The sequence below is a fragment of the Centropristis striata genome, chromosome 15 (genome assembly GCF_030273125.1).
Source record: "Centropristis striata isolate RG_2023a ecotype Rhode Island chromosome 15, C.striata_1.0, whole genome shotgun sequence".
Lineage (NCBI taxonomy): Eukaryota > Metazoa > Chordata > Actinopteri > Perciformes > Serranidae > Centropristis > Centropristis striata.
Window position 1 is genome coordinate 17973099 of NC_081531.1, and position 15665 is coordinate 17988763.

The following is a 15665-nucleotide window of genomic DNA, read 5'->3' on the forward strand; positions in this document are numbered from 1 at the left end:
ATAACGTTTTATTGTCTTTCAATGGAATCCTATTGCGATGAAATTGATAATAATAAATAAGCAAAACAAACTCAAATTTCTCAGAAAGTCTGATGTGAAATATTTTGAGGGGATACCATTTGAGATTGTAGTTTTGTTTGACATTACCTCTTGCTGGAAGATTTTATTTTCTCGATAATCACACATGAAACTGTTATGTTCATTTTGCACTAAAGTTCTTTAAGAAATGAGCAAACTCTCTGTACTTTTCATCTGTCAATTTTTTTTAATTCACACATAGCCTAGATTGTAAAAATAGGCTTTTCCATGTTTATTTCAAGTAGACTATTTTATATTAGAAACATGATATATTGTGATATATTGCTATAGAGATATAAAATGACGTAGTTAAACAGGTGTTTATGAATTTATGGTGGCATTAAAATCAGTTTAAAGGTGGTTCATTGTTGGTGTGCATTGTGCAAAATTGATCTCAGTGAAAGTAAACTGACCTACTGGAATTTGATGGGTTACAATGCATACTTTAACTAGTTTGTATGCTGGTTTTTGTACAGTAAACCACATTATTTGGTTGTGGTGTTATCTGTCAACACTGAAAAAAATATATTTTTTGGCCCTGTAATTATCATTTCAATCATCTATGTAAATTCTACAAAGAAATACGAATTTGGTGCTTTTACTTTAAAATAGCAGTTTTTCATGTAGTGCATTACTTAGTGATTGTTTGTTATTATGTGTCCTCAGTTTTGTATGTAAATTGAATTATTCGTTCCAAGTAATATTCACTAAACCAGTTCATTGGCTTAATTAGTTGATATTTCCAAGTAAAATGTAATTGAGGGACATCAGTGAATGTGCAATTTACTTGTGTATTTTCATTTTTTCAAAAGTGGTTCTCTTAAATAAATATTACTAAGAAACAGTCTGAGTAAAGATTACAAACACTTTCTGTGTGGAAAAACTTGCCTAGCTTTTTTAAAGTAAATGTCACTCCAAATCCATTTTTTTCAGTGAACTTAAGATCAGGTTATTAAACTTTTGCATTCGCCAAGTAATATGAGCTCCAGACTTGCTTCTAATAATAGGATAATAGTTTAAACACGCATTTTCATGAGGAGAAAAGTTTAACATGGTGCTAACCTCCGACGTGTACTGCTGGTGGTACGTCATGTCTGTGGAGTCCTGGCTGCTGATGCTCAGGCGCGGCATACTCTGCAGGTACACCGGGGACACCATCTGCTGCTGCATCATAGGCTGCTGGATCAAATGCTGCTGCATCATGGGCTGCTGCATCAGGACGAAGGACTGCTGCTGCACGGGCTGCTGCATCGGGACCAGGTACCGCATCGTCTGATAAGAGCCGTCCACCGCATACTGCAGCGGGGACACGGACCCGGCCGAGATCACCGTGTTGGTGATCGGCTCCGGAGAGGCCAATTTCACGGTCCGGTAGGTCGCCGTAGACGCCACAGGCTCCGGAGAGGCCACGTTCACGGTCCGGTAGGTCGTCGCAGACATTACCGGCTCCTGAGAGGCGACATTCACGGTCCGGTAAGTGGTCGTAGACGTTACCGGCTCCTGAGAGGCGACATTCACGGTCCGGTAGGTGGTCGTAGTCTTCTGGCGCGCTTCGACAGACATCTTGATGGATCAGTGGAGCGGATCAGCTCAGACCCCCCACAAAAACAACACCAACTGCAGAAAGTTAGAAGTTTCTCAAACAGAAAAAGTTTCTGGTGGGACAAAACCGCGCAGGTTCCTCTGGATGTTTTCAGGGGTGACGCGGCGGAGAGGTGAACCAGCCCAAGTTAACTTCCTCCTCTGCTGGGGAAACTGGAGAGGAAAGTCCGGTTAGAGGAGTTCTCCCATGGAAAGGAAGACCAAACTACTGAGGGAGGTGCCCTGCCTCTGTAGCCTACTACTCAATAGGTGGGAGGGATTAGAGGAGAGGAGAGCACACAGCTAACAGGAAGTGTCACATAGGTATACAACATTTATATCCATCAAGTCCTACCTGTTTAGGGACTTTCCCGTCTTACGCTGCTTTAGCTCTTGATGTTAATAAAAAGCATCTTATCAAAAATATTGATAAGATGCTATTTAACTTTGTATGGCGAAACAAAAACCATTACATTAAAAAATCAGTAGGGTGGTCTTAACTTCTAGGACTTTCATACTCTGAATAATACATTCAAAATTAATTGGCTAAAACAATTCATTAAGAACCCCTCTTCAATTTGGAACTTCATACCAAACTTTATTTTCTCTAAATTACGAGGCCTAAATTTCTTTTTATTTTGTAATTACAATATTGAAAAAAATCCCCTTAAAATTATCTAACTTTCACAAACAGATGCTTCTTTCCTGGTCATTAACCTACAAACATATTTTTTTCCCCGCATAGATACTACATATGGAACAATAAAAACATTATATATAGAAAAAAAATCCTTGTTTTACCCCTATTGGTTTATTCACAAGATAGTCTTAGTTCATCAGTTATTTAACTCAAACGGATCATTACTTACATATCAAGAATTTATCATAAAATATAGAATCCCAATCGAATCAAATTTAATCTTATCTTTTAAGATGATTCACAGAATTTACCCATCTAAAGTTTTTTTTTACAACGATTTAAGAAAGACATGGACTGACTATCTATCTATCTATCTATCTGTCTATCTGTCTATCTATCTATCTATCTATCTATCTATCTATCTATCTATCTGTCTGTCTGTCTGTCTGTCTGTCTATATATCTATATATCTCGTATGTTGTAGAGATATTGGAAATGTGTCACTTTTACTCCTTAAGAAGAAATCATCTACATTTTGAAATAGGATTTGAAAAGTCTATGGTGAGTGATATTCACATTGTTTTATCACAAACTGGGATTGGTTGGCAAATGTTCCCCGTAGGCATTTAGTACAAACGTTTAGAATATATATGTCTATGTATCTGTATGTGTGTAGGGTTAGGGTTAATTAGTTATTATTTTTGAATAATCAATTGCAAAAGTATCTAAAAATTCCATTTGGACAAATATTGGCAAATGTTCTGTTAAAAATAAAAATAAATGTTAATGTTTTCTGGTTCTTCTTTCAATTCAATTTTCAAATACTTTCTTTTAGTTCTTCATTGTTTGTATGGAAAGCATTTTAACATTGTGCAAGTTAACCAGTGATGATGGGGCTTATTGGCACACATGCACAACATTAATGTAATAACACATCCTCTAATTTAAAAAATAAAAAAAACGAAAAAAACATTTTTGTTCAAAATATATTCTTTAAACCTTTCATTGGCTGCTGGTTAGAATAGTATTATACATTAGGCCTGGGAAATACAGCAGAGGATGAAAAGTGTGCCAACCAAACTGCAACAAAATATAACTGTCCCTGTCCTTTGCATGTATATATCCATTCTTGACTTGCTGTCTGGGCTAGAAAGAAAATAACATTAAGAATCCAGCAGGTGCTGAATCTTAGATAACCACTAGATGGAGACAAACAGCCACAAATAACAGCGACGGTTTGAGCTCAGGTCACAGCCATCAGCACAGTAATTATTGCATTTAGCTTTACTTTAATACCAGTATAAAAATACTATAATTTTTACTCAGTTACATCAGACAGTGTATACATTAAACTCCGACTCCAGCAGAGTGCATGCTGATTCACTTCAATGAACAGAACAAATTTGAATGTTACTGGTTACACCCAATCCCATCATTTTGTGGTTTGCAGCAGTGTCAATGAAATAGCCATTTTTAAGTTTGGAGTTCTCACACTTATGGACGTACATAAAACTACTGGGGAAAAAACCTTTTAAACCCACCTTTGTTGAAGCAGTCCATGCTTAGGATGTGCCTTTTTTAATCTTTTTTATTTCGTTTTCTTACTTACTACTTACTACTATTACTTACTATATATTTTTACTTTTCTTACTTTGCGATATGTTAGGATGTTTGCTGATTGTTGAAAACATTGGCATTGTTTGTACTGTCATTCTTGATTTGTAATAATAATGTTCCTGGTTTAAATTGAGGAGGGAAAGCTATGGACGCGAGTTTAAACTCTACTCTCGCGATACGCAGCGAGAACAGGCACCATTATGGACCATTCCATCGAAGGAGGAAGCGGGTTTTATTTATCGGGCACAATAATGGCTGCTTCCCAACAACTCTGTAATTTTCTGCGGTTTCCCGTCGACATTGGAGGGTCACTGATGTCTCAGTTGTCGTCCTGAAGCCGCCATTACCTCCGGTAAGAGAAAACGAGACAGACTATGCTGACAGCATCGTATTGTGAACCGTTATTCGTCGTCAGCTGATCGGCATCTCGTCCTTCAGCCAGCCCCGACTGGTTCTCTTGACCCTTCCAGCTGCAACCAGACTGCAACCTAAAAAGAGAGTATTGAACAATAAAAGGCTTGTCGACTGGCTTATGTTAATGTTGAGGTTTGAATCCAGACATTTTGAGAATGTATACTAGACATTCTTTAATCCGGGATGAGTTTAATGCAACAAACAGTCCATGTTTTAGTAAAAATGTCTCCTCTGTGTTCATCACTCACCGAAACACATTAACGATCAGCCTGAAAAATGATCTTGGAAATAGGTGTTCTCAGGTGATTCATATATTTTCTGAATGCACTATATGATATCATGTGTCTCCAGACAGTAATGTACCATTTAATAACTGAATGGAGTTCTGCTGCTGTTCCCTTTATCGTGGATGCAAGCAGAATTTGTTAAATTCATATGCTGTGCGTTCATTTTATTTTAATCAATACATTCATTCATACTTGTTACTTTTCGTTATGATGGTGTTTGTATATGTACTTTATTTAGATTGTGTTTTTCACAGATATTATCTGGTGCGTGACCTTTTATTCTTTGATTCAGAGTAAAATTGTGGGTTTTATATTTATTTTGAGCTCGAATATGTTTAAAAAGCTGTATGACACAATGTTATTCAGAAAGGCATGCATCTTAGTTTCAGTTCTTATTCATATATCCCGAAAGTAAAGACAGCTGTCCATGCTTGCCACCAATTTACAAACCTAAATACTTAAACATATATATCTTTAAAGAAAGATAAATATGCAATTTCCAAACAAGAAATACTAGAGATAAAGACAACATTTTCATTGCATGCATTGCTTTCATACACAATGTCTAAAAATCAAGGAACAGAAGCCCTTTTTTAAAGTAAACCTCTGGTTGTTGTCATTGATGCAGCGCCCCTGTGCTGCTGCAGGAGTTATGTAATCCAGCCTGTCTGCCATCATCCTCTGATGCAGTCATCAGCTGGTTATAATGGAGGATAAGCTCCTTTTGCTACTCAATCAGTTTCTCTCTTTCTTTGTATCAATTTCACTTTCTCACCTCGACTATATGCATTTGTAAAAAATGTCATTTGTGGAAATAGGCTATAGCAAACCTATAATTTAATATTCTTAACTCTACTATTTTGTCTTACATTAAGAAAGCATACAGTACCAAGCATTGCATAAGCCCATTGAATGTAATTTTGAATTATTTTAGTGGAACTTTTTACAATTGCAAAGATTGCTAAAATACAAGACTGAATTTAGATTAAACTAGGGTTGCAACTGACAGTTTTCAATTAATCTGCTGATTATTTTCTTGATTCATCAATTATTTGATCTATTAAATGTCAGAATATATAAAATGTCTTTCCCAGTTTTTTTTCAAAGTCCAAGGCAATGTCTTTAAATGCCTTGTTTTATCAGTCCAAAACCCAAAGATATTAAGTTTGTTATGCAAGCAAAGCCAGAAAATCTCCATATTTGGAAAGGTGATGTAACACAGCGGTAAACATGCCCCTGTCCCATTTTTTAAAAATGTATTAAATTCAGAATAAGTGTATATTTATTTGAACATTAAATACATTTTAAATAGACTTTTTTTAGTTTTCAATTGACTTTATGTTAAGGATTCAACAAGTGATTGCACTATTATTTTAATTGGCTTAGACCGTATACACCCTTTTTGGAATCAGGGTTATAGGTTAAATAAAGTTTTTGTGAAAAATTACGTTTAGAAATGTTTGCTCCAAATGAAATGGATGACAATGACTTCTCCTGTCTCCATAGTTGCTTCCTTGGCCCAGCTTCTTACCCACAATGCTTTGCCAGACTGCTTTGTTTGTCTCAGACAAACCAATGTAACTGTGTCCGCTGCCACTTCTACAGCTGGTCCACTTCACAGCAACACAGCTGGAAGGTACGAACCTTTTCAATGTTGTTTTTTTTTTATTTAACTCTGTCTATTTGTATTCCTTCTACACTGCAGATATAAGCTTTATTTGGGAAAATATAAATGATGAGGAGGGTTGCAGAATGTGTTTTTCTGAGTGTCTCGCCGCTGCAGAGAAGACTTTTCCATTTGCTGGTTTTCTGTTAATTGCCTCTTTCTGTTGATGTAATAATGCAGAAACCTTCCCTGTGTTTTTTTTCTCCAGGCCCTGTCCTGGTTTATCCTGTTCACCGTCTTACTGAAATCATGTCTGGCCCAGGAGACTTACCAGGTGAGCAGTTCTAGCTGCAGAATTAATCATGCATATTTTGGCAGTTTTTGTCTGGCTTGGGCGAGGCCACTTAGTTTTATCGAAGGGAAATCTTAATGCTACAGAATACAGTAATATTTTAGACAATAGGGCTCTGAACTTGGCAACAGGCTTTTCCTGTTTCAACATGACAATGTCCCCTTGCACAAAGCCAGATTCAACCCCATCCAATAACTTGGGGTAAATCAGATACACTGACTATGAGCAAGACTTGTGGCTGAATGGGAGGAAATTCCTGCTGCAGTTTCTAAAATGTGGTGGGAAGCCAGAAAAGTGGAGAATGCTATAACAGCAGGATAATAGATATGGATATGGGTGAAATGCCTTTGCCCTGTAGTGTATGATCTGAGGATTCAGCATTTAAAATCAGGTCCCACCCTAATTTTCATACTTTTTCTGAGACATTTACTTCAGCTGGTTTTGCCTAGCCACCACATTTTTTTCCACTAAAGTCTTCAATATGTTTTCTATCAGTATGAACTATAAGGCAGCGCTCTGATTTCAACTACAGATTGGAAGTAGACAGAGGAAACACTGAGTTGTTGTATCACATATCAGGGAATTACACAGATTGTTTTGTCTCTCACAACAGACAAATCTGAATGGACCTGAATTCCACACACTCGCACATTCATACTGTGAGTCACACTGACTCAAATTTTATTAATATCAATACCTACTGGCCCTTACAGACTTTCTAGAACTAAACAAGAGAATACCAGCCAAGTCTCATGGCTATAATGCTCCATGACACTGGAGCAGAAATGTAACTCCAACAACAAAAAATTGTAAACCTACCTAATATCAGCCGACCTAAATATCAGTCTTGCTCTAATACTGACTGACTTGCATAACATCATTGTGCTGAAGGGCCTGCTGGGAGACTTGCCAACTGGTGAGGCAGTTTACTATTGTCCTTCTCTTTGACACATTGATCTCAGTTGGTTTCTGCCTCATTGCTGTATCAGAATCATCAACTGTGCACGTCAAACTTATGTCATTCACAAAAAAAGTGAGGCATTGCCTGTCTGTATTAAATCAACCAACTCATATTTTAATTTTCTGCAGTTCATTCAATTATTCTATTCAAAACACTATCCTATCTGTGGAACATCTTAATTACAGTTTTATTCAGTGAAAATAAATACTCTGCCATCCAACCTTTTCACACCTTACTTTAATTGTGCAGGTGCTAATTTTCAAATTAGCACCTGCACAATTAAAGTAAGGTGTGAAAGGTTGTTATTGACTGTAATGGTATCCTTTTGGAACATCTCTGTTGTCTACTGACTAAAAATGAGTCATTTTAATTGATTTATTTATTTTGTATATAAGGAAGTCTACAAGAATGTGGAATCTTAGCTTTTGTCTTTCTCTCTTTCCCATCATTTTAATATTTTATTCTCCTCTGATGGAGTAATACACTGAAATATTGCAAGTGTGTAAATTCATAAAATGGTAAGAAAAGTGAAAGTAAATGAGTCATATGCTGTCAGTTACAGAAAGTGGAGAGAAAGCTATGATTTAGTTGCCATTGTTGTTTGTTTCCGTAGCTATTGAGGGTCCTGGAATGGGCGGGATGAGGCTTCCTGTCGGGATGACCCGGCGGGCCCTCAGTTACGACGATAACCTGGAGGCCCCCATGTCCACGCCCCCCCATGACATCAGCATCAACAACCTGTGGAGACGACCCATCATACCAGAAAGGAAGTTCACACACCTGGCTGAGGTGAGAAGGGCACACACATCCTTGTACTTCTATCTTTGTGAGGGCCCTCATTGGAATAATGAATTCCCTAGCCCCTCACCCTTAACCTATACTTCACCATCACAACTAAATGCCAAACCCTAACCCTAACATAAACCTAGTTGCAAAAAGTCTGAACTCTCAAACAAGACTTTAAAGAAGTGAGAACCGGCCGAAATGTCCTCACTTCGCAAAAAATGTCCTCACTCTGTTGGTTAAAAACGTGTTCCGGACCTCACTATGTAGGAAGTACAAGAACACACTACCTGCCACCTTAAAAGGTTTTTCACAAGATCTGTCAGTCCTACCTTCCAAGACACAAACACACACAGCTGCTTTACTATTAAATTAAACTGTTTCGTCATCAGAAGGAAGAGTGTGATGCAGCCTGTAGATGTTGATGATGATGATGATGATGATGATGATGTTGGTGTGTTTTCTCCACCAGGAGGATGAGAGTGGTACAGTGACTCAGCCTGCTATGCCGGACAGCGCCCTCTCCAGGTCACCAGTTGTAGTGAAAGCAAAGGCCTCCTCCGTCATCATGAATTCTCTCATCACCAGTATGTTACATCTGTTAATGATGAAATTTATCAAGATATATTCTGTGTTTTTTTATATTTAAAAAAAGCTGAGTATTAATAACGTCAAACTAGTGAAGTAAATTAGCATAGAACAATGAATAACTTAAATTGAGAAAAATACTGTAGTTCAAGTCAAAAAGGGTTAGTTAATTACAAATGTGTGCTAAAAGTATCACAAATCTGCATAACCACTTGACCTAAAGTAAACCTCTCTCTCTCTCTCTCTCTCTCCCTCTCTCTCTCTCTCTCTCTCTCTCTCTCTCTCTCTCAGAGCAAACTCAGGATAGTGTTTACAAATTTGAGCAGAGGGCCGGGCTCACTGACACCAGCTACACTCCCCATAAAGGTCTCACTGCCGAGGAGACAAGACACCACCACAGAATGCCAGACTCACTTCAGGTATATAACACACAAACCAAACCGCATATGTACAACCAGAAGGCAGGTGATTATAAATTAGTGGATGTTCAGACAGTGAACAGCCCTGTGCTAAAGCAACACCTGTCTCCAGATGTTATTTCAGGCAAAAGATGAGACAGAATCGATGTTGGACAGAATTCAATAAATGCTTTTCATCGGGGGCAAAATTTTTGGTATTTGTAAACAAATTGTGATGTGTAAAATAGTGTTCCCCTTTAAAATGTTTAGTTTAAGGTTGGCTGCTTCATTTCATTTTTTTACCTTTATGTACACTGGTAATCTCATTGAGGCATGGGACATCTTATTCTCAAGAGAGACCTGAAAAAGACACATTAATATGACACAAAGTCACAGACGGAGCAGGACAAATAAACAAAGACAATATTTCCATTGTTCTGATCAATGAAATCGAAATCTACCTGCTGGTACCTCGAAGATTTTACTAAATACTGTTACTGTTGCTGCTGTTGCTGTTTAGAAACTGCAGATCCAGAGCATGGAGGCCAGAGAAGAGCGACAACACTCCTCCGCCCAATCCACTCCATCCAACACTCCACACAGCTCCCCAAAACAACAACGCAGGTACACATACATTGAGTATTCACTGTCCAGCGGTATGTATCCTGTTTAAGAGCCTGTTGAACAGCAAATGGAATAAACTCTATGAAAATCTATAACCTGTTTAAGTTTTCACACTGTTTGTATGTTTTGTAGGGGCTGGTTCGGCAGTACAAGTTCAGAGGTCAGCATGAGCTCCTCTAACAGCAGTGTGGACCTCGGAGGGGGAGAAGCGGGTGTTGTTGAAAGGTGGGGCGTGTTTGGGCCACGGCCACAGGTCCAGAAATCCACTTCTGACCTGGGATCAGATCCTACAACTGCAGGTAAACGGCATATTTTGTTCTTTTAACTAAACCAACAATAAACAAACTGAACTGAAAAAGGAAACACCAATAGAAGCTCAATGCTGAAAAGACTCCCCTCTGTTTGTTCAGGATTTCGTGTTAGTGGGTGAACAAATGACCTTCAGACTGGCAGTAAACACTGACCAAAATTTAGAGCGAGTGTGTGTGTGACTGATTGGCTGTCGCTTGCAAGAAGAAGCTTTTCTGTTTTTCTGCATCCAAGTGATATAAATGTCAGATCAGACAGATTTAGAGCCGTGACAGCTGCTGAGGAGCAACAATTAGATTTTCACATGTGGGACAATTCAGTTGCTTTGGGAACTATTGGAATCCATTTCCTGGATGACTTTGGGTAGGTAATTTCATAAAGCAATAGAAGTTTTTGTGTGGACTTTGAGAAGTGAACAAATTACTTTTCTCAGCTTACAGTAAATAGAAATGTGTAACTTAAGAAGTTTTTTATCTCAAGGCTGAAAACGTTAATGTACATTTTTTAAATAGGTTTGAATATAGTCATTTCATTTGATTTCATAATATAAAACAGTCAACAGGGAAAAATGATTTAAAAGTAATTCACAATCAATAAATCGTTTTACACATTCCATGATTAAAAAGGAGAAGGAAGAAGACACATTGTATTATACCTGCCCCTTACAAAAAAAAATACTTTTGTAAATATTCTGCTAATACAGTGCTTATTTCCCTGTGCATAACTTATATTGCTGTTACTCAGTTAAATCCTTAATCTTTAAGACTGGTTGATTTGGCGACACCTTGTTTACTGGTGGTAATATCAGATGAGGTTTAACACTACAGCTCGGCTTCTTTCATAAAGACAGTTTAACAATAGTGTCAAGCTAAAAGATAAACACAATGTATTTCCTGTGACTTCTTCATAATTAAAGTCATCTCATTTTTTGTCCGTTAGCTTATATTTTAAGCTGCAGCAGTAGGAAATATTTGGTTTGCATTCACAATAACTTTACATAGATATCTAATTAGTAATACTGCAAATATATAAATATTGTGACACTTCCACCAGGCTCAACCACCATTGTGTCATCATTCAGCGATACTGATAGACAGCAAAAGACATTTATTGATACGAAAATCTTCAAGATTATTATTTTTTTGGCCATTTTTCAAGGCTTTATTGATAGTGAGACAGATAGAAAGGGGGTGACAGAGGGGAGGACATGCAGCAAAGGGAGCTCAGGCCGGATTCGAACCCGGCTCCGCCGCAGCGAGGACTGTAGCCTCTGCACATGGGGCGCCTGTGTAACCCACTACGCTACGGACCACCCAAGATTATTATTTAAATCCTTGCCATTTTTTTGCCAAAATATGAGAAATGATTTCCTTTTCTCTGTTTTTAGCAGGCTTTGCACTGCAGGCATACCGTGGCGCCCAGAAGCCGACCCCCATGGAGGTAATGAAGTCACAGGCCACTCGGCTGGCAGACACCACCGCTCAGAAAGTGGCACCTCCCAAAATGGAGATTCCAACAGTGGAGAGTCGACGGCAAGGAGCCCGACCACACAAGCTCAAACCCAGAGACATGAACGTCCTGACGCCCTCTGGCTTCTAAGAGGACGCGTGATATCTGTCAAAGCTGCTCGTCGTTCAGGCGTCAAAGGTTCCATGAAATGTAAACCCTCTGTGTTGTTATCATGTGTTTGGGATGACATTACAAACTGTCCACCTCCAGATATGAATCCTGGTCTGCCTTGCAGATAAATCTGTTTTATTACAATTTGGGTCTCATTTTTGTAGGTTTCTTACATAATTCCTGTTGGTAATAGCAGCTGCAATCTGGGATAGAGGCAACATCACAAAAAAGGTGGTCAGACAGGACAGGTTGTAAAACTTATTTAGCTTAGTCTTAAGTACATTCTTGTACATTTTGCACGTAAAAACATAGAACCCTAGAAGCCACTTCATGGGACCTTTTAACAGCAGCTATGACATGCAGAATAATACTTTACTGTCCATTATCTTCACCATTGAACCAATTCTGAACAAAACATTTCCCCATATGCTCTGAGGCATTGACTGTGTATCTTGGCTGTTAAATCACACTCTCTTATCCTTCACCCTTTTAACTGTTACATCTAGCTGCAGCATGCTGGCATCAACATGAACTCAAGCCAACAAATTCAACGTGAGTCCAGATTACCATTAGCGCAGGACTGATTGATCTTGAAAACTTTTTCCAGCTGAAGGTGAAGATGAAGGTGATCCTCATTTAAATGATGCCCTGTAAATGCACTTTATTCCCACTCTTCCCACCATAAAGAGACCACATGCTCGATCATCCACCCTGACCCAAACACTCTCATGTCACACATGCCAACAGGATGCAAATGAGTGCAAGAACACTGCATCTTCTTCATTGTTGATAGTCTTTACATCCTGACTTTCCGGTCAAACTTTTCATTTGTGTTATTTAAGGGGCATTTCAATAAGCAGGGTGGACAAAGTAACCAATTCCATAAGTATAGTTATGAATGATATGACTCAAACCAACAGAACAAAAAAATCAGAAAACAATTGTAAAAATGTTGTCTCAGGAAATTTTGAAAATTTGGCAGGCTCCTGCTCACTGAAACGTTCCACTTATTTGATTTGTGTTACACTTTTAGATGTTTTAAATTATAGATTAAGATTATTTTATATATGATACTGTAGCAACAGATTCTGTTCCTTTTGGATCAGAATTTTAAAAAATGTGTGTCTAAGAATCAGAGGTACATGTGGCTTCAGACTCATACAAGGACATGCAGACGGATTCAATTTAAATAGAACAAGTCAAAGAACTAAAAAGGATTTGAAGCCTCTTTTTGTTTTCCATCTGTGAACTCAGTTAATGTGTGCCTCTGTTTTCTAACAACGGCCAAGCATGAAAGATTCCTGTTTCTAGTTCTGATGAATTTATGTGCTCAGGAGCTGCTACCGACCACATCCTGCAGAAACCTTGTGCCCCTTAGAGAAAGTGAAAGAGACACACTTTTGCTTTTGGCTTTAAAAGATGAACACAGTCGTCAGTGTTAAGAAACACTGAGAAAACATGGTGCCTCACAATAACTGCAAATGTCTGAACTTCTGCCTTTCATTCTAGAAAAAGCAGCGAGAATTCAGCAGATTTTGTCTCGCTACAGAGGTGTCAAACATTCCTACAGCACTAGTTTACTGCTAATTAATGGCTTTTTTATACAAGGTTTCTGCAAGAACGATGTGTGTGAAGCTTTGAAGAGCTTAATGAGCGCTATGATTCATCTGTCAAATGAAATATAGCACCAAGCTGATTGTTATTATTTTACTTTTATTATGAAGTGGAAGCAGACTGCTTGCTGGTAAAACAATCCATGTGCGATGTGACTCAACAGTGGAAGTAAAAATGTAATTTCCAAGTAATTTCCAACCTGTAACTCTGTTGTCAGATGCTGTGTTGAACAATCCTAAAGCTGCATACAGATGACAACACACTCTGCTGTCAGCAGCTGTAAATATTCAGTGAATATGACTGTTTCTGTTCCGTTAAAGTTTATGTTTCATCTTTTGTGTTCACAAGTGCTCTGTGTTTCAAGTATGATACTGTTCCCTTTAAATCTCTCCCTGACTGAAGTATCACATGTGAACCTCCTCTCCATGCTAGTGTGACTCTGTAGTACAAATTGATTGAATTACGGTTTCTATTTTTCTGTTAAGATTTTTGCAGTTGATGGTAAAGAGACGGTTTCTTTCATACATACAGTCTTTGTACACTTTGTTTCTTTGCCGAAACAGTTGAGAATAAATGTTACATTCCCATCAAGAAAAATATGTTGTTCTTCCTGCATCCAGCAACACCCTTGGAAGAAAGGAAGAGCATCAGAGGGCTATTACAGCTTGGATTTCTCTGTGTAGCCAGGAGCATATAGGTACATATAAGTGCAGTGGTTGTGATGCATGGGCATATATTAAACAGCATTTTGGCTGACTTAGATTTTAATCTATATTTATTTGAGCCACAGTACAGGGCTGATGAAATGCAACAGAGAGAGAATGAGGCCGAGGTTGTTGCTGCAGCATGGAGGATAAAGCCGGAGGGGACACAAACATCACAACACAGAAATAGTGTCACATAGAAGGCCGTCACATATGCATGAGAGTTCTTTATCCTCACTTGGGCCGAGATATGCTGGAGACTTTCTTCAGGATCCCAAAGACAAGAAAAGACAACCGAGACCAGCAGGGCAGAGAGGGCGGATGATGAGTGAGTATTTTTGTCACCTAATGCTAAGGTTTTGGATTTATTATCTGCATAGGCATCGAAACAAATATGTATACATTGGAGTGCCATAAAAGGGAATTAGTCTGTTTAAAAAAAAGAGAAATAATGAAATTCAAAAGAATAAGTAAAGGCATTTTTCCACATTTGTTTATTTCTATATATTTATTTTATATAATTTTTAATATATTTATTTCTTGGATATAAATTTCACATAGATATAAATATTCTTTTTGGCTCTGTAGTAATTACTTCAGCCTGTAGAGAGCCTCAGTTCACAATACAGTAACATATTGGTCATTATTACAGGCAACTAGGAATAAAGAAGCTAATCAGGTTTATGTGAAACAAATAAGTGACAGTTTGTACAGTATATCTCTAACCCAGCAGACCTCCAATAAAAACACATAAAATGTGATTTTACCGTCGACCAGTCCAACTCATGCAAGTTCAATACAAATACAATGAGAAGATTCACTGATTGAATTGGCAGAGTTTATTTTTCAGGTGAAGCATAAGAGTTTTTTTTATTGCAAAAGCATCTTCATGCAGAGTGAACAGGACTACTGGTATCTTTGTTTGAGAGGTGCCTTCAGTCACTATGATAGTTGGTACTCAAACTGTAAAAACAAAAACATCTTCACCCTGCATCTTTTGGAGTGTAGTTTCAGTCTTCAAGAACTCCTGCACAGCATTTCAGTCTAGTTCCTGAAAAAAAGTAATTAAGTATAGCATTCAGTCAGTATTTTGTTTATTATAGTGAAAAACAGGGAACATGACCAATTGATTCCATGATCTGTATCTTAAAGTGAACCAGATTGCTCCGATAATACCATTTGTTTGATATTTATCTTATTTGCAAAAAGTCCCTCCATTTTTAGAGCAAGGACAACATGACATGATGCTGCATCCAGTTCACAGCTTGACAATCAAGAATTCCAACTGACTCCGGTCCTGAGCTGTGAAAAACAAGACACATGGACATTAGCTGACCACTTGGTACAACCGTTCAAAGACTTGATTTTACAGTATTTTCTGCTTTAATGAGCTCAACTCAGGGTTTGACAAATGTTGCCTGAATTACCCACACTGAATTAAATTGCCTGTTACAGATACATTTTTGAGGTGAGACAATGAAACCCTTGA

At 38.0% G+C, this 15665-nt stretch overlaps 2 protein-coding genes across 4 annotated transcripts in view; one reads left to right on the plus strand and one right to left on the minus strand.

Annotated features, from left to right (window-relative positions):
• Positions 1-1895, minus strand: part of pof1b (POF1B actin binding protein) — a 31684-nt gene extending 29789 nt beyond the window's left edge. The window contains exon 1 of one of the 2 annotated variants that reach the window (XM_059352191.1): positions 1141-1895. In XM_059352191.1, the coding sequence (XP_059208174.1) occupies positions 1141-1641 (501 nt within the window). In that variant the 5' untranslated portion in view covers positions 1642-1895. The remainder of the gene's footprint in view (positions 1-1140) is intronic. The other variant, XM_059352192.1, reaches the window with a different exon arrangement.
• A 2225-nt stretch (positions 1896-4120) lies between these two features.
• LOC131986684 (putative monooxygenase p33MONOX) lies at positions 4121-13978 on the plus strand. Of its 2 annotated transcripts, none has more exons than XM_059351752.1 (9): positions 4121-4268; positions 6124-6253; positions 6492-6557; positions 8150-8325; positions 8792-8906; positions 9199-9326; positions 9826-9929; positions 10062-10228; positions 11626-13978. In XM_059351752.1, exons 3-9 carry the CDS (start codon positions 6533-6535, stop codon positions 11835-11837), a joined length of 927 nt encoding a protein of 308 aa, XP_059207735.1. In that variant the 5' UTR covers positions 4121-4268; positions 6124-6253; positions 6492-6532; the 3' UTR covers positions 11838-13978. The 2 variants fall into 2 exon arrangements, with proteins under 2 accessions (XP_059207735.1, XP_059207736.1); XM_059351753.1 differs by having other exon boundaries at positions 11629-13978.
• The last annotated feature ends 1687 nt before the right edge of the window (positions 13979-15665 follow it).

Coding starts and splice junctions, on each gene's coding strand:
- LOC131986684 (XM_059351752.1), top strand. CDS start 6,533: ATGTCTGGCCCAGGAGACTTACCAG. Junction 6,558..8,149: donor TGGCCCAGGAGACTTACCAG/GTGAGCAGTTCT, acceptor TTGTTTCCGTAG/CTATTGAGGGTCCTGGAATG. Junction 8,326..8,791: donor AGTTCACACACCTGGCTGAG/GTGAGAAGGGCA, acceptor TTTCTCCACCAG/GAGGATGAGAGTGGTACAGT.